Consider the following 22,435-nt stretch of genomic DNA (forward strand, 5'->3'; position numbering starts at 1 on the left):
TGCAAACTTGTTCAACCCCTATGGAAAGCAGTGTGGAGAACTCTTAAAAAACTATAAATGAACCTACCATTTGACCCAGTTATACCACTCCTTGGCATATACGCAAAGAACTCATCCTATTGCAGAGACAATTGTACATCCATGTTTGTTGCTGCTCTTTGAACAATACCTAAGAGATGGAAGCAACCTAAGTGTCCCTCAATTGATGAGTAGATAATGAAAATGTGGTTCATTTATACGATGAAGTTTTACTCAGCAGAAAAAAAAGATGAAATCGTGAAATTTGCAGGTAAATGGATGGAACTAGAAACTGTTATACTAAGTGAAGTAACACAGACTCAGAAAAGCAATCAACGTATGTTCTCCCTCATATGTGGATCCTAAAACCAAATTCTGATAAGTGAGTATGTATCCAGACATAGCTACAGGAACCAGGATAATGGAAAGGAACCAGGGAGGTAAAGGAAAAGAAAGAACCTGAAAGAGAAGAACAGTAGGAAACAGGCCTTAATAATGGAGATATGGATAAAAATTGGGTTAGTTTAAGGGTGGGGGGAGGGAAGGGTATACGAGGAACCTAGGGGATAAAGGGAAAGAAGGAGCTCAAGAAAGGTAGGACCATAGGAGAAGGGTATTAGTAAGGGAGAAAGGGGGGAAATGGGGGCACCTTAAGTGGGAAAACTACGGTGGAGGTGTGAGACAATGTGAGAGATAAACAATGCCTAGCTAATTTTGAAAACAGGTAGGAGCCATATTACTCCTACAACCTACTGACAAATTATATATAGCAGATCAAGAAATATATGTCTAGGTAAGATTTATCTGAGAACAACTGGTCTTTGCCCAAGATTTATCTACATGACACACAGTAATTAAAAATACCAGACTGGTGGAACTAACCTTCTTGGGTATTTAACAGACGTACTTTGAGGCCTATAATAATTTGGTCAGAGGGACATAAAGGACACTTTTTGCTCCTTGCCCTCCTAGGTTTACTATTCCAGGGTACTATGAGCATCTCTCAAAATGTCCTATAATGGTGGTGGGTCACCTTTCCTCTTGATCAAGGATGCCAAGGAAACCCCAACAGATGTACTTGAACCAGTGTCCAGTCTATAAAGAGGAGGGTCAACACAGAGGAATCATTTCCTCCATGCTTCCAAGCGAAGCCAACCATGGTGGAGCAGGACCTTTGACTTATCTTCACATAGATGGAACTGGTAAAAGAAAGGAGCCTGGGGCTCCTCCCAAGCCCATGTGACCCCTGAGGAACAGATCCTCAAATGACCTTAAGAGTAAAAATAAGTCAGTTTATCTGGACCAGTTTATCTGTATGGCCTTAAACATCCAAAAGGAAAGTATAACCAAAGACCAAAGGGGCCAATATAATTTCATAAGAGTCCATATGTATAGCTAAAGGCTACATAACAAGCAACAATGCCAGAAAGGCGATACCTTCTTTTGAGTTGTTGGCCAGGGTGGCCAAATGGATTCTCAGATAGTAACCCACCATAGAACTGGGAAAATGATCAGCAGATCCCAATCTTATCCAAAGGAATATTGACAACTGATTACTGCTAGATGAGGAACAGCTGACCTTCCTAAAACAAAGACCTCTAGACAGGCTGACTAGGTTCACCAGAAGGGCAAGTAGTGGGGAATGGCTGGGGTGCTGAGAACACAGCAGACAGTAGGAGGGATATCAGAGTACAAGGGCTCAAGTGTGGGGAGGGAGGCTATGGGAGGGTGCTACCTGGGAAGTGGGTCTAAAAACAAAAATAAATAAATAAATAAATAAATAAATAAATAAATAAATAAATAAGTGAGGAAGACACCTGACATCAATTTCTGGGCCCCACATTCATACATGAATACCCACACATATGTCTATATACATGCAAAGAGGTATACATGCATGCACACAAACCACACACACAAACACACATATACACACACACACAGAAACAGAAACATCAAAAAGGAAATAATAAAGTGCATGTTTCTCTCTCTCTCTCTCTCTCTCTCTCTCTCTCTCTCTCTCTCTTCTCTCCCTCCCTTTGTCCTTTTTATCTCTCTCACATGCACACAAGAACATTTTTTGTTTGAGACAGCTCTTCCTGCAGCCCCAGCTGGCCTGGAATTCACTATGTACAGGCTGGCTTGGATCTCACAGAGATCCACTTGCCTCTGCCTCTGAGTGTTGGAATTAAAGGCGTGTGCCACCATGTTAAGCAAGAACATTCTTTTTATAAGCAAAATAACTTGATAAATTCTTCATCTGCATAAATGAAGCTATAATATGAATAAAAATTGAAATTTAAAATGTAGCGCTCAAAGTACAGTTCAGCCTTCTTCCCACAGCATTAGAGCCCTGCATATTCCAGGATGTGAGAAAAGAAAAACATCCAAAAAAATTGTCAGGAATGTGGTAAGAAGACTTAGCTAATCTTTTCAATGTTTTTATGGTATATGTTAATTGTACAAAACAATGTTTATTGGGACATACTTTGATCATATTCCTGCCCCATTACCCTTTCTTGTCCCTCTTCCCTCACCCCCTGGTTCTGTCACACTTGTGATTTCCTGTCTTTAAGTCTAGACTCTGTATCATGTGACAGTTGTCCTTCTGAGTCTTATGTTACTTAACACGATATCTTCAGTTCCATTAATTTTCAAACAACAAGGCTTCATTCTTTTTTATGACTGAGTAACACTGTACTCTGTGTGTGTGTGTGTGTGTGTGTGTGTGTGTGTGTGTGTCTGTGTGTCTGTGTGTCTGTGTGTCTGTGTGTCTGATCCAGTTTATGCAGTCATTCATTCATGGGCATCTAAGCTGATTCCTTATGGAACTTCACATGACTGATTCCATCTGAATCTGGTCCAAATCCATGTAAGCTGATTCCTTATGGAATTTCACATGACTGATTCCATCTGAATCAGTGGTCCAAATCCATCTAAGCTGATTCCTTATGGAATTTCACATGACTGATTCCATCTGAATTAGTGGTCCAAATGTCATGTGGCTATTGTGGGTGTGCAGACATCTCTATTGTACAATGATTGATTCCTCTAGGTATATACCCAGGAGTGGTACAACTGGATCAGATGACTCAGTATGGAGATTCCTTAAAAAAACTAAAAATAGAAGTAGTTTTCTGAGCTCTTATAATTGAAGAAATAAGTGGAGCGCGTTATCATGCAGGGCACAAAGCCGAAAGCACCCTGGCACAGCCTCTCTCCTCAGACTCCTGTGTGGGGACTTTCCAGTAGAGGGAAAGGCCTTACTACAAAGTTTCCCTTTGAGAGCTACAACCAGTTTTGTAACCTTGGGTCTTTGATGCTGTCTCTTTATTAACAGTGCTGATAAAGGAGGACTTATATAAGAAGATATATCAAGCCTCATATTAAAGCCTGGTCTCCTTGGATTTAGCTGATCATTTCCATAGGTTCATTAAGGACTGTTATTCACCATAGAAACTTTTTGGTTTGCTTTGCAGAATTGAGCCATAAGGTATTGAATAATTCCAAATTTGCTTCTATCTAGATGTTATCATAAGGAATCATAGAGTGGACTTCTAAGTGCAAGCATCTATTGTTTGCTGTCCCAATAAGAATAAGAAATCAAGCCCAAGAAACTGCATCAAAATTTATCTCTAGCATGTAAATATTAAGGTGAATTCTTTTCTTTTTTCTTTTTCAGAAAATGTTGCAAAACATTTACCCAAAAACCTTGCCTAAAAGTGATCTGCTTTACTCTTTGTAGGCCTGGATTTCTGACCTGGGCCAATGTTCAGGGAGGACTTGGTTAGACATTGACTTAAATTCAGGCAAACTTTGTTTCCTAAAATGGCAGGTTATAACTGGTGACACCGCTATATTCTAAGGAAGGCTTTCGTTGCCTAACTGATAGGACACAAAGCAAGACAGACTCTTACTAACTTTTCGTAAACAATGGTATTGCCCTGAAACAAAGGTGGTGAGTTTCTGAATGTGGAGGAGGGTAACGTGTCAAGGGATCAGTTTCAAAATGTTTTATCTTCGCTTACAGATCAGAATTTACTAATCTAATTGTGAGTTGCAGATAGCATAAAAAGGAAGAGGAAGGGTTTCTATGATAGCTAAGAAATACAACTTTAAGACAAATCAATTAAATTCCCCCCAAAAAAAAACCAAACCAATAAACCTCTCATCAGTTCATTCACTTCTGTGTAATTGTTAGTCTGTATTCTGATGTCTGACAAATGTGTAATGTGTAAGGAAGAGACAGTGATTTAGCAGATAGTTTTGGAGGCTGAGAGAACAGGCTGAGTGTCTCCATCATTCCAGTTCATGGTCAGAGTCTTCTGGCTGCATCCCAACATGGCAGATGGCATCATGGCAGGAGCATATTTGAGAGGAAGAACAGTCACATGACAAGACAGGAGGCAAGGGTGATTTAAGGGCCAGGTTTGCTCTTTTAATAATTCACTGTTAGAAACCGACAGGGTCCTTTGAGAGCTACATTTATGTTTTCAAAAGTGGTACCTCCTCCACATGACTCATCTTGCAGTATGCCCCCCCTCCTCTTCCTCCTCCCCCTTTTCAGTTTGATTTGGTTTTTCAAGGTAGAGTCTTGCTGTGTAGCCTAGGATATCCTCAAACCTGTAATCTTCCTGTCTCAGCCTTCCAGAATACTGAATTTACAGATATATATCACAACAGCTGGCCTAGCTCTTAAGGATTCCACCATCTCTGGAGTCATGAATAGACAGGGAAGGATTGTGGCAGGCAAGACAGGCGGCACTTACAACCTTTTCATTTTGGAAAGTGCTTTGGTCCACACTTATTTCCTTCTATTCAGTGGACTAGAAGATACAGACTTTTAACAACATATTTTCTACATTTGATGATGAACTAATTTAAACCAGATGAACTAATTGTTCCACAGGACATGGGAATTCAACTTCAGCCCAGAAAATCCCTGACATCTGACATAGGAGGATTTGCAGGTTTAGTGGAAATTGCTTTCTCCTGCTGGCCAGATTATAGATTGCTGGTTGGTTTTTGCAGGAGTAAACATCCCTCTAAAGACAAACAGAGCAATATCTTAAGGGAGTAAAGAACACTGGCTCCTTCTCCCGGCTTCTTGGGAGAACTGTTTGATTTGGAAATCCATGTTGGCTGTCCAGAATATGAAATTTGGCATCTTTCTTTTGTGGTGGGGATGGGTTTTGGTCACTGAGAGCAGCATAGCATGCTGGCCAGGAAAAGGAGTTCACAAGCCATCCCGGGAAGGCAGGTGAGTGACATGGAGGGACAAAGGAGTTAAGGAAAGAGTGTAAAGTGGGATCTCTGAGTCCTTCCAGTGCTGTGTTGTTGCTGGCTCTGTGCTTGCCGGAGCCTTCTTCCTCCTTTCCCTTTGTGGAAATTAGAATTGGGTTTTATTTTACAATGATACATCACTTGATAGTATCATGTATTCTTAAATTGGATATTAATTATCCTGGATAAAAGAAAGATTCTGGAAAAGAGAATATTGTACAAATTCTGAAAACTGGGGGTCATTCTTTGATGTCTGCATTCACCTTGGGTTGGAACAAACCTTTGAGTTCTCAAAGGCCCAGTGGAACTTGTGATCTGGGGAAAAGATTCTAGAATTTCTAATGATTTCTGTTACAAATGTGGGGCTCTTTGCAACCTTGTTTACAAGCAGTTTTCTTCAGGCCAAGTGGCTAATAGGATCATTAGATTGTCCCCCACCTGTAATTTGCGAGGGGCAAGGACAGTACGTGCTGCCCTGGCCGTAGCAGACTGCACAGATGGAGCTTAGGCTGCAAGAGGCCAGCAGCCCTAGACCTCACTTGGGGGCTCCAGTCACACTGACCTGGTATGCCCCCTGTGCACCTTCCTGCCCTGTATCATCAGTCACTGGGGCACTGGAGGCTTCCTCCCCACCCAGCACTCCTTCTTTACTGAGGAGAAAATGGAGTCAGAAAAGGGGATCCTTGAGTTTGGGTCATCAGTTTTAATTCCAAACCCAAGTTTAGTTTTCCTTATATTTGAAGGTATATCTGAAGAGACAAAAATGTACTCCCTCCTGGGGTTTGAGAGAGTCCTCCCCACAATGTTCTGTGTCTGTGGACACTTGGATTGATACCATAACCTGGCTATTGTGAACAATGCTGCACTGAATATGGACGCTCAGACATCTATTCAAAATACTGAGTTCAAAACCTTTAGATGTAAACTCTGAATAGGATTGCTGAGTTATATGATGATTCTACCTTCCATTTCTTAAAGAACCTCATGTTTTTTTGCAATAACTGTATTAATTTACAGCCTCACCAAAAGTGCACAAGAGTTACCTTTTCTTCACTTCTTTCTGACACAGGCTTTTTGAGTCTCTACTGGCCACTTGTATGGCCTCTTTTGAAAAAGAAAAACTGTAGGTAGGCAGGTGTCTTTGTCCTATTTTAAATATCGTTATTCATTTCATTTTGTTTTGTTATTGAGTTGAATTCCCTATGAATTCTTGGTAATAACCCATTTTCAAATGAAGACCTTGTAAATATTTTCTCCCAGTCTATGAGTTACCACATCATTCAAATCATTGTTCTCTTTACCGCGCAGAAGCTTTTTGGTTTAACCCGATCCCATTGCGTAGTTTGGCTTTTCTTGTGTTTGAGGTCTTACGCAGAACATCATTGCCAAGATCCATCTTATGTGGTTTTCCTCTGTGTTTCCTACTCAAAGTTTTATAGTTTCAGATTTTACACTTAAGTCTGTTTTGTTTGCTTGTTTTGTTTTAGGAGACAAGGTCTCCTTGAAACCATAGCTGGCCTAGAACTCACTATATAGACCAGGCTGGCTTCCAACTCATAGAGATCTGCTTGCCTTTGCCTCTGCCTCCAAGTACTAGGATTAAAGGTATGCACCATCATGACCTGCTATACTTAAGTCTTTAATCCATTTTGAATTCATTCTTCATTTTGATTATTTGTAGTATAAGAGTGCACTTTCTTCCTTCTACATGCAAATGATCAGTTTTGCATTTATTGCATTTATTGAACAGACTGTTCTTTTCCTAGTGTGTGTTCTTGGTGCCTTTGTCAAAATCAATTGACTATAAATATAAGCATTCAAAACTAGTGACATAGTTCAGTGATAGAGCACTTGCCTAGCACACAAAGGCCCTAGGTTCAATCCCCAATGAATAAGTTCATTTCTGGTCTCTATTCTGTTTCACTGATACCTATTTTTATGCTAGTACCATGTTGTTTTAGTTACTATAGCTTTGTAATATCATTAGAAATCAAATAGCAAGGTGTCTCCAGCTTTGTTCCTTTTGCTTAAGATTTTGAGTTGGTCATTTGGGGTCTTCTGGGGTCCTGTCTACATTTTAGCGTTGCTTTTTATCTCTGAGCTCTGCCATTACAATTACCACAGGGATCACAGTGAATCCATATATTTCTTTGGGTACTGTAGACATTTTAGCAATTTAATCCTTGGGCAATAAGATGGCTCAGTGGATAAGGGCACCTGACACCAAGTCTGTTGACCTGAGTTTGATCCCTGGGATCTACATGGTGGAAGGAGGGAATCAAATTCCACAGATTGTTTTCTAACCTCCACACTTGTGCATGCATGTACACACCACACACACACACACACACACTAAATAAATACATGCAAAGTAAAAATAAACATTGAATTGTTCCAGTCTATGAACATGGGATATCTTTGTATTAATTCTATCTTCAGTATCAATTTTTATTATTTTTAATGCACAGATTTTTCACTTCCCTGGTTAAATTTATTCTTAAGTATTTTATTTTTGTAGATATTGTAAATGGGATTGTTTGGTCAACTTCTCTTTTCGACAGTTCACAGCTAGTGTATAGAAACACTCCTGTTTGTGTACTGACTTGCATCTTCACCTTTACTGTGCTCAGGTATTCTGATAGTTTTAAGGTAAACTCTACGCTTTCTATATTTGATCTTATGTGGTTTTCCTCTGGTGTTTCCTATTCAAAGTTTTATAGTTTCAGATTTTACACTTAAGTCTGTTTTGTTTGCTTGTTTGGTTTGTTTTTGGAGACAGGGTCTCCTTGTAACCATCATCAAATAACAACTTTGCTTTTTTTTTCTGTCTACATTCCTTTGATTGCTCTCACCTAACTGCCCTACCACACACTTGCAGTAAGTTGAATGGAACCAGAGAGTTTTCGTCTCTGTCCTACTCCTACAGGGTGAAATTTACTCTTTTCAAAAGTTACTTGTCAGATTTTTTCATTTTTTATTCTGAAATATGGAAATTCGTAATAAATATGGAAATTATTTTTTAAATATGGGAAAAACTGAAATACAGAGAGTCACTCATAATCTCGAATGCTGGAAGGAAACTGGCTAACGTGTCTGTGTACTCCTTTCTGGTCTTTTATTCTTAGTATAGTCTGACTATTAACTAGGTTGGAATTACTCTGTGACTATTTGTAAATTTTTGCATTTAATCTAATTTTGCCTCTATGTTTGCTTAGTAGCTGCATAATCATGTATAATATGCATAACATGCAGTGTACCACCATTTAAGCATTTCCCTCTACTTATTGACATTAATTGATTCCTCTTTGTTATTATTAAATATTATTTTTATGTTAAGAGTATATTGCCTACATGTATGTAAGTGTACTTGTGTCATGCAATGCCCACAGAGGTCAGAAGAGGGCATCGGATCTCCTGGAACTGGAGTTACAGATGGTTGTTAGCTGCCATGTGAGTGCTGAGAATTGAACCCAGGTCCCTGCAAGAGTTTCCAGTGCTTTTAACTGCTGAGCCATCTCTCCAGTCTGCCTCTTTATTATTATAAATATTATGCATGATTGTTTAGTTAGGATAGACTTCTGAAAGTGTCCTGTCAACTAGCAGGAAAACATTTAAAGCTCTAGGTACAGGCCTGTGAAATGGTTCAGCAAGTAAAGTCACTTGCCTGCCAAGCTTGAACACCCAATTTCCATCCCCAGGTCCTACAAGGTAGAACGTAAGAAAAGCTCCTGCAAGTTATTTTCTGACCTCCACACATGCACCATGGCATGTATGCCCTCCACAAATGGATAAATGTATAAAAAATTAAAGCTCTAGGTAGATTGGGCTAAACTTTTTTCCAAAACAGAAAGTGGACTCAATTTATACCCCATCCTTTAGGTTAAAATTTATTTTTATGTTTCACTTAGATTCTAAACCCATAAGCTGCTAGCAATTTGTATCCAGGCTTCTGTTCATGGTTCATGTCAATAAAAAAGGAAGCAAGGTAAACACAGACACACATGAGTTAGCGGGGGAATTGTCTGGGGTGCAGAATTGAATCTGCACAGTGAGAGTGGCCACCCCTTTATCGTTGTGTGGCATCTCACCTGCCTTTCTCAAGTCATTGCACTAGCAAATGACTAGTCTTTGAAAAAAAATCTCCTTGGAAGACCAGGTGGAGCTTGCCTTCATTCATTCTTCAGGGCACTTGGCAATGTTTCTAGAATGAATGAATGGGTACTTACTATCCTTCCTCTCTTTGCTGGAAGGCTGGAAACATGACTATCTGTACTACAGGCCCCTGGGCAAATGCCAGATCAGGCTGTGGAAGGCAAATTGATTCCACCTGAAGCCATAACCAGTACTAAACATCTTCACTTCCTGTGAAGGTAAAGAGACCCAAATGGCTTCAGCAGATTTCCATCTCAGAGAGATCCTGCTTGCTTGCATACCAGGCAATATGGTGTGATATGGATAGAAGGGTCCCAGAAGGGAGACAGAGGAAATAGCCAGAGGCCGTGCCTGGAACAGGTAAGAGATGGCAAACGGCTCATCTGGGATAATATTGGAATAAGCAGGGATGGGGGAGATGGAGCTGAGAGCTTTGGAGAGTTGCCAGGATTTACATGGCATTAGGGTAAATGTCCAGTAGGCATTTGGACTGTTTGACTGGGTAAGAGGTGGTGTCAGGGACAGGAGAGCAGGAAGCATGTGGCCTTGGATGCACTTGCAGGATACTGAGACACCTGTCCATTCACAGGAAGAGAAATAGGTGTGCAGCTCAGGGGAACCAGGCCTGAAGATATAGATTTAAAGGGAGTCTTCATGGGCAGTGGTGGACAAGGGACCCAGAGAGGAAATATGGCATGAAATAAGAGCAGGATCAAAGACAGACATTGGGGAAGAAGAATATTTAAGAAGTCAGAGGAAGTGGGTATAGTAAGGTAGGCCTGTAGTCCCAGCTACTTGGAAGGCACTCCAATGAGGTGTCAAGGGTCAGAGGAGGGAGTGGTCAATGGGGTAAGATTACACCAAGATCAGAATCAGTCAGGTAGAGGACCAAAAAAATGATCCGGGATATAGCACCCCAGCACCATTCACAAGAGACTGGTGTCAGTGGTTAGGTAGAGAAGACTTCCATAGCTCACTGTTCCAATTCCTGGGCCAGAGGGTGTGGCTGGAGCCAGGCAGAGAATTTAGCAAGTTCTTCTCTAACAGCACAGTAGTGCAGGGCCTCTCCATGACACTCTTTTTTGTGTTTTGATGTTTCTAACAGCTAATACATTTGATCAGCTGAGGGAATGTCATGCATTAAGTGAGGATTACACATGTTCCAAGTCGTATAAACACAAAGTGAATAAGAAGAAATTGCTAAACAGAAGTTGTTCACAAGGGAGTGGCGTAGACAATGGAGACAGCTCCAAGGCAGAAAGGCCTTTCCAAAGTAACTGAGGACATGCAATAGGCAATTCCCATCAAAGGGAATATTCAGAGCTTTAAATGTAAACACAGTGTCTTCAAGAAGGAATGAGCAGGGTGCTTATATTCGGACATGTACCAGTAAAAAAGGGAAGATCTAGGTAGAGACTACCTGAGGCTCAGGCAGACAACATTCTCCATGTGTGCTTCTTACAAAAGGGTAATGAAGCAGGCCTGGGTGTTAGTGACCCACCAAATTGTTGGGAACAGACGTCAGTGACGGTGACAGACCAATGACCATAAGACAGTGATATGGAAAAATTCTTCTAATAGCTAAGAGATCAAACCTGAGAGAGAGGTGAAAAACTCCTTTATTCTTTTCACATGCATGTGGTCCCAGAATTGGCAATAAAGGCTTCAGGATTTTCTGGGCCCCAAACAGAAGTACAGATGAGATTATATAAGCCTTTTCACATGATCTTTTTATGCCTGGCCCCTGGGCCTTATGTCTATTTTCATGATGGGCCATGTTATCTTGGGAAAAATTCCTTCCTGAATTCACCAGGTCATCATAGTTTACCAAGTAGATTTCTCAGGCATAGGTCAGGACATCTGCAGCCTTTGATCTGTAGCTAGGTCAGAATAATTGGACTAGGAATCAGTCAAACAGTCACTGCAGTTTACAAAAACAAATATCACTGGCAGAAGTTTAGGTGTCTGTCACATTTGATCTATGGTTTTTTTGGACTAATTGGACCACGTGCCTCGTTAAACCATTTGGTGAACTTTCAATTTTCTTAGTTTTACATCTTTATCAGCAGTTAGACACAGTAAGTGGAAAGCATCATAGACTTTCAAAATGTTACAGAGTAATAAAACATTTCAAGGTAGTGAAAACATCATAGAGCGATAGAGGCATCACTGCATAGTGAGACATCACAGGGTTGCATTTCAAGATATCTGCCTAGTAAATAAAATAAAAGGAAACTATACAAAATAGTTTGTTTAAAAGAAGATTATGTAAGAATACAGTTAGAGCTGGACGTGGTGGCACATGCCTTTGATCCCAACACTCAGGAGGCAGAGGTAGGTGGATCTCTGTGAGTTTGAGGCCAGCCTGGCCAGGCCAGCTGGGGCAAACTGGAAGTGGAATTCCTCTGGGTTGGAAAAGCTTGGTCTTTTCTCTCAAGGTTTTCAACTATTAATGAGGCTCACCCCAATATGGAGGGTAATTTACTCTCTGCTTACTGATCTGAATGTTTATCACATCTTAAAAAATACCTTCACAGGGACATCTAGACTTGTGTTAAACCCCAGACTGTGTACCTAGCAAGTTTACAAAAAACTGAGCATTGAACATTTTAGAGTATGTAACTCAAAAAGCAGATTATCAGTTATCCAGAATTCACTTAGTAAGGAATCAAAGGAGATAAACTATTTACACCTGAGGGAAAATAGAGTCTATTCGTCATGTGGAACGTGTACAAGCTCTAACACAATCCAGGAAACAACACATGTGCACCATCCCGGAGCATCCTCATAAGAATCAGGTACATGTGGGCACTGACAGGTCTATATCTGCAGGCTCTGGCCAGGGACTACCCCTTCCAGTGTGGCCTTGGGGAGCAGGACTGGAGCTGCAAGTACTGCTCACCTCCAGGGATGCTGCCCCCTGCAGCAGATGCTAGTGCCCTCAGAACCGTCTTGAAGCCCAATCCCTTCTTTCTTTTTGCAGTGGTGGGGTGGATTGAGACAGGGTCTTGTTATGTAGCCCAGACTGGCCTTGGAACTGGGATCAATCCTCCTGCCTCAGTCTCCTGAGCACTGGGATTACAGACAGTCACCTCCATGCCTGGCTCTATTCCCTTCACAATTAAGGGCATGGCCAGTGACATGAAACTTGCCAGGTCTGCCATGGGTCAGAAAAAAAAAAAAAAAAAACAGGGTTCAAGGTAACACACTGATGTCCTAACTGCCTAGTGTCTTTGTGCTGCCCCAGCTCACTGCCTCTGGGAATTGTACCCAAGAGCCATGCCCACAGCTACCCAAGCAGAAAGACTGCAGAAACCAGAGGGGCAGCTTGGTTGGCCCGAGGTAACCAGCAGAGCAAAGCCAGGTGTTTGGCCAGTCCCCTGCCTTGCCTTCTCCCGCTGTCTCCCCAGCATGGCCATCCTGCTCCTGGCTGCTCCTTGAGTGTAGTGAGTTCCACCTATGGCTTTTGTCTACACTTTGCCTCTTCCTGAGCACCAGCTGTCACTTTCTCATGGAAGTTCCTTGGTCACTTGTATAACACAACCACCTCAGCACCCTCTCCCTCAACCAGTATCTTCTTATCTTAGCCAGAGTCAGAACAGGCCAACTTGTTTTCTATTCCAACCTCCTTGCTCAGTCTCTCTTGTCTCTCTCGTATGCTTATATTATGGGGGCGGGGGAGCGGAGGGCGGCACTGATTTTGTCCTCATTCAACCACCCCATGCTGAGAGTCCATTATGGTTAACTCTGCTCAGGTGCTGGATGTGCCTGAGACCCTGACCTCAGTGGCCTATCCCCTCTCCTGCCTTAGCTTTCCCAACTCTTGCCCCTCTCCTGCATGCTCTGCTCTACTGTGCTACAGGTGACATAATCCCTGTGCATCTGTCCTGATATGTGCCTTTGTACCAGTGGAGTTGGCAAGGAAAATGGTATTGCACTCAGGGGCTTAACCAATGATAATGGAAAACAAGGACTCCTCACAGAGATGTGGGCAAAGTTCAGGGCACTAACTAGACATGCTGATGCTGCCCCCCACCAAGGATGAGGAAGACTAGGAAGTCATGTACCCCAGGCAAAGGCACAGGGCATTGCTAGTCAGCAGCATGGTGGGAGAGAGGCAGAGGAGAAATAAAAGCTCCAGCCTCATTCTCTCTCATCTCCTGCTTGCTGTGTCCACTTGGCCAAACTTCTGCTGGAGGAAAGGCTGAGAGGACACTGCTCACCTGGCAGCATTGTTTCTCAGTTTTATGTTGGATCCAAGTTAGAATGCACAACTCTTAACCTTCTGAAAGAGTGGTTTAATTTCAATCCTGGGTAGATGTGTGTGTGTGTGTGTGTGTGTGTGTGTGTGTGTGTGTGTGTGTTGCTCTCAGGAGAGGAAGGGGTTTAAATCAGATCTCTGCAAATCAGGCCTTCTAAATAATTAATCCTCATTCCCTGCTCCTGTGGGTACTTGGAAAATGTTCATCAGAAGGCCAGATTAATACATTGAGCCTCTTTTCCCCCTCTCCATTTTATTCTGACTACATTTGAAGCATACATAGAGGACGAGGGTTGCTTTATTGATATAGTTACTAGACAGTCTCTAAAACATCTTTATTTTTTGTTTTCATAGTAGACCTCAAAGACAGAGAAGAGAAGCACAGGACGATGCCCACAAGCAAGGCAGGTATGGTGCCAGACAAGGATCAGGAAGGGGGTAGGGGAGCCCAGCAGGAGGTGGATCAGGCTGGGTGGGAGACCTGTCCATGTCCTCTCTCTCTCCTTTAAGGCTTTGCTTCCTCTCAGAGCCTTAAGTGTGTGGCTGCACCAATCCTTTTGCTGGACCACCACTTCCTCCGCTGCCGTGGGTGATCCCTCACTGTAGCCACTCCCGCCTGTGCTCAGCAAGGGCTCCTTCCCTTTGCATGCCTCTTTGTAGTTTGAAAAGTACCGCCCCCCACACGTCTCAATTAACTTTACACCCCAGTCCATGCACAAAGCTTCACTTTTTTTATGGGTTGGGGAAACTGCTGTGAGGGAAATGAGCCAGCTGCATAAAGGCAGGTTCTGGAGAGAAAAGAGCTCTAGTTTTCTGCCCTCCTCTTCATGGTTCCTCCTGTGCACTAGAGGTTCCTTCAGGGGAGAGAGCAAGTGCTGAGAGCTGAGCAGAGCCAGTCACAGGGGTGGAGCTGGGCAGAGAGAGGATAAAATGTGCCTAAAGGGTTCCTAGGCATCCCCTGCTGATCCCAGCATCAGCAACCTTGCTAGAGATGCAAATTCAGGGGCCTCAGCCCAGACTTCTGCACCAGACAGTGGGCAGTGAGGTTCAGGACCTAGAATTTAATGAGCCCCCTGGGAGGTACTGATGCTTGCCAAGAGTGGGAGCCTGTGCACTGGGGAAAGGAAGTGTGTGTGTGTGGGGGGCTGTGTCCCTAGAGAGGACACTGTCTGATGGCAGCATTAGGAGCTAGGGAGGAGGTTACTTATTTCTAAGGATTCCAAGGGTTATGCTGTAGGAAATGAAGAATGCTTAAGGCACTGCTTACTGTATGGAAGACCCAGAGCGGCTCCCCTGTTTGATAGGGAGGACCAGTCACATGGACAGTGGTACATCCATTCATGATGCACTATGCAGTGCATGGGGCACTCCCATGTGGGAAAAAAAAAACCTCTAAGGGATATTAAATGATAGAAAATCAAGCTAAAGAACAGCTCATGTAACATTAACTAAAGAAAGGCAAACTAGGGCTGGAGAGATGGCTCAGTGGTTAAGAGCACTGACTGCTCTTGCAGAGGACCTAGTTCGATTCCCAGCACCCACATGGCAGCTACAGACTATCCTTAACTCCAGTTCCAGGGGAATCCAAAGCCCTCTTCTGACCTCCACGGCATTTCACGACACAGGTGCACTCACATACATGCCGGCAATACACTCATACACATAAAATAAAAATAATAAATAAAACATTAAGAAAGGCAAACTAAGACTATATATTTGTGCTTTCTTCTTTTTTTCTGTGCTTTCTTATTTCTATAACAAGCTCTGCAGATAGGAAATCAATAAGACAATTATCTGTGGATGGGTTACTACATTTAAAAATTTAGCTGCGTTAAGTTGTACGATTCTCTTAATTGCTCTAGTCATGACTTAATATTATTGTTCCACTGTCAAACCTCGAAAATTATATTAGGTTTTTCAGAATTAATATGAATGCCAAGATAACTTGAGGTTGTAACTGAGCAATTTAGAGATGTCAGATGTTTTATAAGTGCTGTTTTGTTAATTTGCCAAAGAAATACTGATCTACATTCTCTGGAAACTGAGAAGCAATTTTTATATTTTAAAATATATTTAAAATGTACTTATATATACAAAAAAAAATTTAGCTGCATTTATAAAATGCCAAACCCTGCAAATACATTATATATGCAGAAAAAACAAAAACAAAAATAACTAAAAGTGGCCCTATGTGCAATTCAGAAGGCAGTTCTTAGGGAAACAAGGTCCTCAGTATTTGAGTGGGCCCTATCCTCCCTCCACAGAGTGACCAAGGAAAGTGAAAGGCATGAGGTTCAGCTGTGCAATCAGCTTCCCCAACCTCAGCCTTCCCTGAGGTCACAGCTCCCCCTCAGCCTTCCCTGAGGTCACGGCTTCCCCCTCAGCCTTCCCTGAGGTCACAGCTTCCCCCTCAGCCTTCCCTAAGGTCACAGCTCCCCCTCTCAGCCTTCCCTGAGGTCACAGCTCCCCCTCAGCCTTCCCTACGGTCACAGCTTCCCCCTCAGCCTTCCCTAAGGTCACAGCTCCCCCTCTCAGCCTTCCCTGAGGTCACAGCTCCCCCTCAGCCTTCCCTACGGTCACAGCTTCCCCCTCAGCCTTCCCTAAGGTCACAGCTCCCCCTCTCAGCCTTCCCTGAGGTCACAGCTCCCCCTCAGCCTTCCCTACGGTCACAGCTTCCCCCTCAGCCTTCCCTAAGGTCACAGCTCCCCCTCTCAGCCTTCCCTGAGGTCACAGCTCCCCCTCAGCCTTCCCTACGGTCACAGCTTCCCCCTCAGCCTTCCCTAAGGTCACAGCTCCCCCTCTCAGCCTTCCCTGAGGTCACAGCTCCCCCTCAGCCTTCCCTACGGTCACAGCTTCCCCCTCAGCCTTCCCTAAGGTCACAGCTCCCCCTCTCAGCCTTCCCTGAGGTCACAGCTCCCCCTCAGCCTTCCCTACGGTCACAGCTTCCCCCTCAGCCTTCCCTAAGGTCACAGCTCCCCCTCTCAGCCTTCCCTGAGGTCACAGCTCCCCCTCAGCCTTCCCTACGGTCACAGCTTCCCCCTCAGCCTTCCCTAAGGTCACAGCTCCCCCTCTCAGCCTTCCCTGAGGTCACAGCTCCCCCTCAGCCTTCCCTACGGTCACAGCTTCCCCCTCAGCCTTCCCTAAGGTCACAGCTCCCCCTCTCAGCCTTCCCTGAGGTCACAGCTCCCCCTCAGCCTTCCCTACGGTCACAGCTTCCCCCTCAGCCTTCCCTAAGGTCACAGCTCCCCCCTCAGCCTTCCCTGAGGTCACAGCTCCCCCTCAGCCTTCCCTACGGTCACAGCTTCCCCCTCAGCCTTCCCTAAGGTCACAGCTCCCCCTCTCAGCCTTCCCTGAGGTCACAGCTTCCCCCTCAGCCTTCCCTGAGGTCACAGCTTCCCCCTCAGCCTTCCCTGAAGTCACAGCTTCCCCCTCAGCCTTCCCTGAAGTCACAGCTTCCCCCCTCAGCCTTCCCTGAGTCTGACCTGTCATTTGGACTTGGACCAGTACGTAGTTCCTAGTCTTGGTTGCACATTAAATCACCTGAGAAGCTTTTTGCCCTTTAGTGCTAGTGACGGATGGAACCCAGGGTCTTGCCTATGCCGGACAGACATTCCACCTCTACATTGTACCCCCAGCCCTGGGAAACCAAAAGCGAACACAAAAAACTTACCCCTGTTTCCAGACTCCTATTCTCAGATGATCCAAATCTGAATCTTGGAGGCAGGGTTGGGACATTGCTATTTTAGAAGTTCCTCTACGTGGTTGAGAACCACTGTCTTGGAACTTCTGGGTCAATTTCTTTATCCAGAAAGTTGGAGAAAGGAAAGGGGGTGGCTCAGGGAAGAAATAGCACACCCTGTGAATCCACAAGAGTAAGCAGAACACGGGTGGCTTTGACCTGCCTTGGTTGGCATGTGTGATCAGCCTCCTTACCCTCTTGTGGCAGCCCATTTCTGAAACAAAGTTCTGATATCACCAAGTCACCTCTCACCAAGTCAGAGCAGCTACTGAGGATCGACGACCACGATTTCAGCATGAGGCCTGGATTTGGAGGTATGGGATGCGCACTGTCAGGGGAACTTCTTTCACAGTGTTCTTCTGACTGTGACAGGACTTCAAACCACCCAGCTGCACTGATAGATCTGCCTTAGCTGAGCTTGGTGGGCTGAGCACTTCCTGAACATCTATCCTCCATGCCACAGGCTCTACTGGGCATTGTCAGAGCACCTGTGTGGGTACCCAGGTGGGGCAAGCCAGCTGTCCCTGGACGGTGTTCCTGGGAAGACTCACTCAAGATCTGTGGGGCAGACACTCCTGTGGCAGCTGCAGTCAAAGCTGCCTCCTGGGAATGCTTTGAAATTCCATGCAGCCACCTTGAACTGAATTTGTTCTCATCTGGGAGCTCGCAGATGAACGCTGCTTACATATCGGAGTGTGGTGTGCTGGGTCTAATGGAATGAAAGCTGCTTGAGAGAGTGATGAGGCACTGTAGAAGAACGTAAAGTCTTTAAGGCTTACCCTGTGGCTGCTGGGTTTCAGCCCTCTTACTGTCCAGTGGATTTTCCTCCCTGTGGATTTGGTTTATTCTCTTCTTTTAAAGTTAAAAATTTATTTTTTATTTATTATTTTTATTTTATGTGTATGAGTGTATTACCTGTATGTAAATATACCTGTATTGTGTAATGCCTATGGAGGTCAGATGAGAGCATCAGATCCCCTGGAACTGGAGTTACAGGTGGTTGTTAGCCAACATGTGGGTGCTGGGAACCAAATCCTGGTTCTCTGCAAGAATAGCCAGTGCTCTTAACCACTGAGCTATCTCTCCAGCACCTGGTTTATTATTTTTTGAAACATTTATTTATTTATTATTTATTCATTTATTTATTTGGGAGAGTGCAGTGCTGTGCACATCACAGCACACGTGTGGAAGTCAGAGGACAACTTGTGGGAGTCAGTTTTCTCCTTCTACCGTATTTATTCAGGGGATCTAACTCAGGTCATCAGGCTTGGTAGGAAGCATTTCTACCTGCTGGGCCACCTCAGTTTCCCAGGTTTGTTTTATTTTCTGGAGAAAAATATTTGTTTTAGAAATTACTTTTTATGGATATGTGTATGTAAGTGCATATATATGTGTGTGTGGATGTACATGTATATGGAGGCCAGAGGACAACCTTCAGCATCCTCCTTAGGAACACTGTCCACTTCCTTTGAAGCAGGGTCTCTCACTGGCCTGGAGCTCACCAATTAGGCTAGACTGGCTAGCCCGTGAGCCTCAGGAATCTTCCTGCCTCTGCCTCCCCAGCACTGGGGCTCACACTACCATTGTTACATGGGTTCCAGGCTGAACTCAGGTCCTGTGCTTGCAAAGCAAGAGGCTCTTACTGGCTGAGCCATTCCTTCAGCCCCGTAAAAATCATTTATTCATTCTGTCATCTGTACTGTTGCATCTAAACTTCATCTGACTGACATCTCAATTCCTCTCACTGCTTTTAATGAGAATGGCACACTGCTTATGGTGTTTTGATATGTTAATCAAGCACACCTACATTCATCCACTGTCTCAGTGGAGGACAAAGTTAGGTCCTGAGGAATTAAGATCAGGTTCCCAGGTCACAAGAGGAGCACATGGCTCAGTGAGCTTGTTTACCTCATAACTTTTTGGTTGCAGGGGGAGATAGAAGCCATTAGTCCTGATTATGTCCATACAGTAAAAGTCATTCCTACAGCTGCTCCCTGGACCAGACCCAGATTTGACCCAGGTCTTTCCCATAGCTTCAGATGAGCATATGAAACCAGAGGAGGATTTCTGTTTTCATCTCATCATTCCAGAATCATCTGGGCAATTCAGGCCAAAGTACTTTTATTATTATTTAATATTTTTGGTTGGGACAGTCCAAGTGCCAGCCCATGCACCCATTCTTTATTATTTGACTTCAGGTGGGTGTTGGCCAAACCTTCTCATGTTTGACTCTGACATGACTCCAAAGTTCCAGAGGAAGCAGTTGTTTGCCTGTCTCTTACATAGTAAAAGCTCTAGTGAAAAGAAAGAATGTTGCTTGGTGTGACTCCTATAATCCTAGCACTTGGGAGGCTGAGGCAGGAAAATTGAGAGTTTGAGGGCAGCAAGAACAAGTGAGTTCCAGGTCAGAATGGACTACATAGTAAGACTGTCTCAAAAAAGGAAAGAAAGGGAGGGAGGGAGGGAGGGAGGGAAGGAAGGGAGGAAGAAAGAAAAAGAAAAGGAAAGAAAGAGAAAAGCAAGAGTGAATGGTTGTGCATGTCCTTCCCCAGGCCCAGCCATCCCTGTTGGTGTGGACGTGCAAGTGGAGAGTTTGGACAGCATCTCAGAGGTTGACATGGTGAGTGCTGTTGAGTCCAGGGTCCTGGGCAGGGAGGGAGGCTCACATGGGCCTGTTTCTGGGCAGGAGTTCCACAGCTTCAGAATTCCTTGGCAGGTGGGAATTGTCACACACACTTTACAGATGACTCCGAGATTGCATCATTTGTCCAGAGCTCCCTGTTGGCATGAGAAAGAGTCAAATAACAAACTTGGTCTTTGGTGGATGCTGTCTGAGATGCAGGCCTAAGTTTCAGTCACCCTGTAGCCAAGCCCACCATACTCCTGTAAAGCCTGTGCTTGGCTCTGGACATGCAGGAACAGCAAGAATATCCTTTTTTTTTTTTTTCTTCTGTTCGGTGAATTCAGATTTAAAAAATAAAAACAATGTTCCCAGCCTGGCATGGTGGTACAAGCCTGTGATTTCAACACAGGAGGCAGAAGGAGGGATGAGTCTGTGTTTGAGACCAGTGTGGTCTACTTAGGAAGTTCCAGACCAACCTGGGCTACATTAGGAGACTCTGTCAAAAGGGCAGTATGGGTAGGAGTGGGGTGGGGTCATTCTACAAGTTAGAGGACTTTTCAGAATGTTCTCTTGGTTTGGAGCCCCCAAGCAGGCCTGAAACAAGCATTCTAGCATGTATATTGGGGGCATGCTCCCAGAAACACTGAGTAAGACAGCGAAGCTACATATCCAGCCAGCCACTCCTACAGTCCTCCTCACATGGGGCTCCAGTAAGCAGCAAAGAACACAGCTCAGCCTAGCCTAGGACTGGGAACGGGAGTGGTCATCCACCAGGCTCTTCTCCAACTGACACCAACAATGGCACTTCCAGCTTGAATTACAGATGTTGGCAGGGCAGCTGCCCAGGGCATGGAGGTAACTACTGGGGATGGGTGGGGTTCAGGTGAACACTGGGGATGGGTGGGATCTGTTCCAAGCCTCTTGCTGTGGTAAACCCCAGGGTCTGGAAGCCACAACCCGCTTGCCTCAGTTTCATTTCCCATTGATGATGGCTCCACAGCAATATAGGATCTCTTGCTGATCCACAGTGGGTGGGTGGGTGGATGTCTGAGTTTCCTCTCTTCCATCTACAGGACTTTACCATGACCCTCTACCTGAGGCACTACTGGAAGGACGAGAGACTGTCTTTTCCCAGCACTAACAACCTCAGCATGACGTTTGACGGCCGACTGGTAAAGAAGATCTGGGTCCCCGACATGTTCTTTGTGCACTCCAAGCGCTCCTTCATTCATGACACCACCACAGACAACGTTATGCTGAGGGTGCAGCCAGATGGGAAAGTGCTATACAGCCTCAGGTGGGGAGAAAAGGGGGGCTTAGCCAGGACAAGGGGCAGCTTCACGAGTTTTCACATTTTGCTTTTTGGCTCTAAACTTAACATTAAAAAAAAACAACTAAGTTTATTTATGAGTAGTAGAAATTTTAAAGAAAATCAGGGCTTAGCTCAGCAGGTAAAGAGACTTTCTGTTAAGCCTGACAATTTGAGTTCAATCCCCAGAACCCACATGGTGGAAAGAGAGAATAGATCCTGCAAGTTGTCCTCTGACCTCTGTATGCATGTTGTGGTATGCCCCTCCCAAACACACACATGCACAAAACAAATAAATAAATATAAAAATGAAAAAGAATTATTCAGTCTTGAATATATATTTGGAATAATTTCTCAAGCTGATACTGAGGGTTTAGGCCCTGCCTGTATGTTATTTTTAAGTATTGAATTTAAAAGTTTATTTTTCTAGTAGGAGTCAGAGAAATAAAAACTTGTTCTCAAAGACCCACATGTTCCTAGTGTTAGGGTCCGTGACTCGGTGGGTCTCTTCTGGAGAACAAATGCACGAGTATAGACATGCAAAGATCAAGCAGAGTCTTATTAAACCAGCTAGCTGGGGCTGACCGTCCTTCCAGGACACGCAGGTCTGGTTAGAGCGATCGACCCTGAGGCAATTTTAGGTAAAGATTATATAGGCTCCCACAACCGTTACACAAAAGCCCGCGTTTATACAGCCAATAGTTTCAAAGCAAGCATTTCACAAACCAATAACTTTAAAACAAGAAAAATGTTACAACTCCCTTCAGGTGTCTCAATCGGGGAGAGATCGTTGGTATGTGCCTGGCATGACTCTTTCCTGTTATCTTGTGTAAGCAGACATGTCTACATGACATGACACAGAACAGGTCAGGCTCCGGGGACTGTAGCACTTGTCTCTATCTCCGGATGCCTGTGTCGTGTCTCCAGTTGAGTTAATTGGTTACAAGCAGTAAATTTAAACAAGTAAATTCAAGCAGTAAATTCAGACAAGCAGTATATTCAAACAAGCCGTAAATTCCTCTTTCCCTAACACTAGCTTCCTAAATCCTA

At 44.1% G+C, this 22,435-nt stretch overlaps 1 protein-coding gene across 3 annotated transcripts in view; it reads left to right on the forward strand.

The window, feature by feature from the left end:
- The first annotated feature begins 5,102 nt into the window (after positions 1 to 5,102).
- Gabrr1 (gamma-aminobutyric acid type A receptor rho1 subunit) overlaps positions 5,103 to 22,435 on the forward strand; it is a 31,653-nt gene continuing 14,320 nt past the window's right edge. The window contains exons 1-5 of one of the 3 annotated variants that reach the window (XM_008831834.1): positions 5,103 to 5,278; positions 14,069 to 14,122; positions 17,661 to 17,767; positions 20,006 to 20,073; positions 21,150 to 21,373. In XM_008831834.1, coding sequence (XP_008830056.1) covers positions 5,154 to 5,278; positions 14,069 to 14,122; positions 17,661 to 17,767; positions 20,006 to 20,073; positions 21,150 to 21,373 — 578 coding nt within the window. In that variant the 5' untranslated portion in view covers positions 5,103 to 5,153. Of the gene's footprint in view, positions 5,279 to 9,760; positions 9,814 to 14,068; positions 14,123 to 17,660; positions 17,768 to 20,005; positions 20,074 to 21,149; positions 21,374 to 22,435 lie in introns of those variants that run through there. The other 2 variants (XM_008831835.1, XM_029562974.1) reach the window with 2 other exon arrangements.

Source organism: Nannospalax galili, unplaced genomic scaffold (genome assembly GCF_000622305.1).
Source record: "Nannospalax galili isolate Female #2095 unplaced genomic scaffold, S.galili_v1.0 scaffold375, whole genome shotgun sequence".
NCBI classification, from domain to species: domain Eukaryota; kingdom Metazoa; phylum Chordata; class Mammalia; order Rodentia; family Spalacidae; genus Nannospalax; species Nannospalax galili.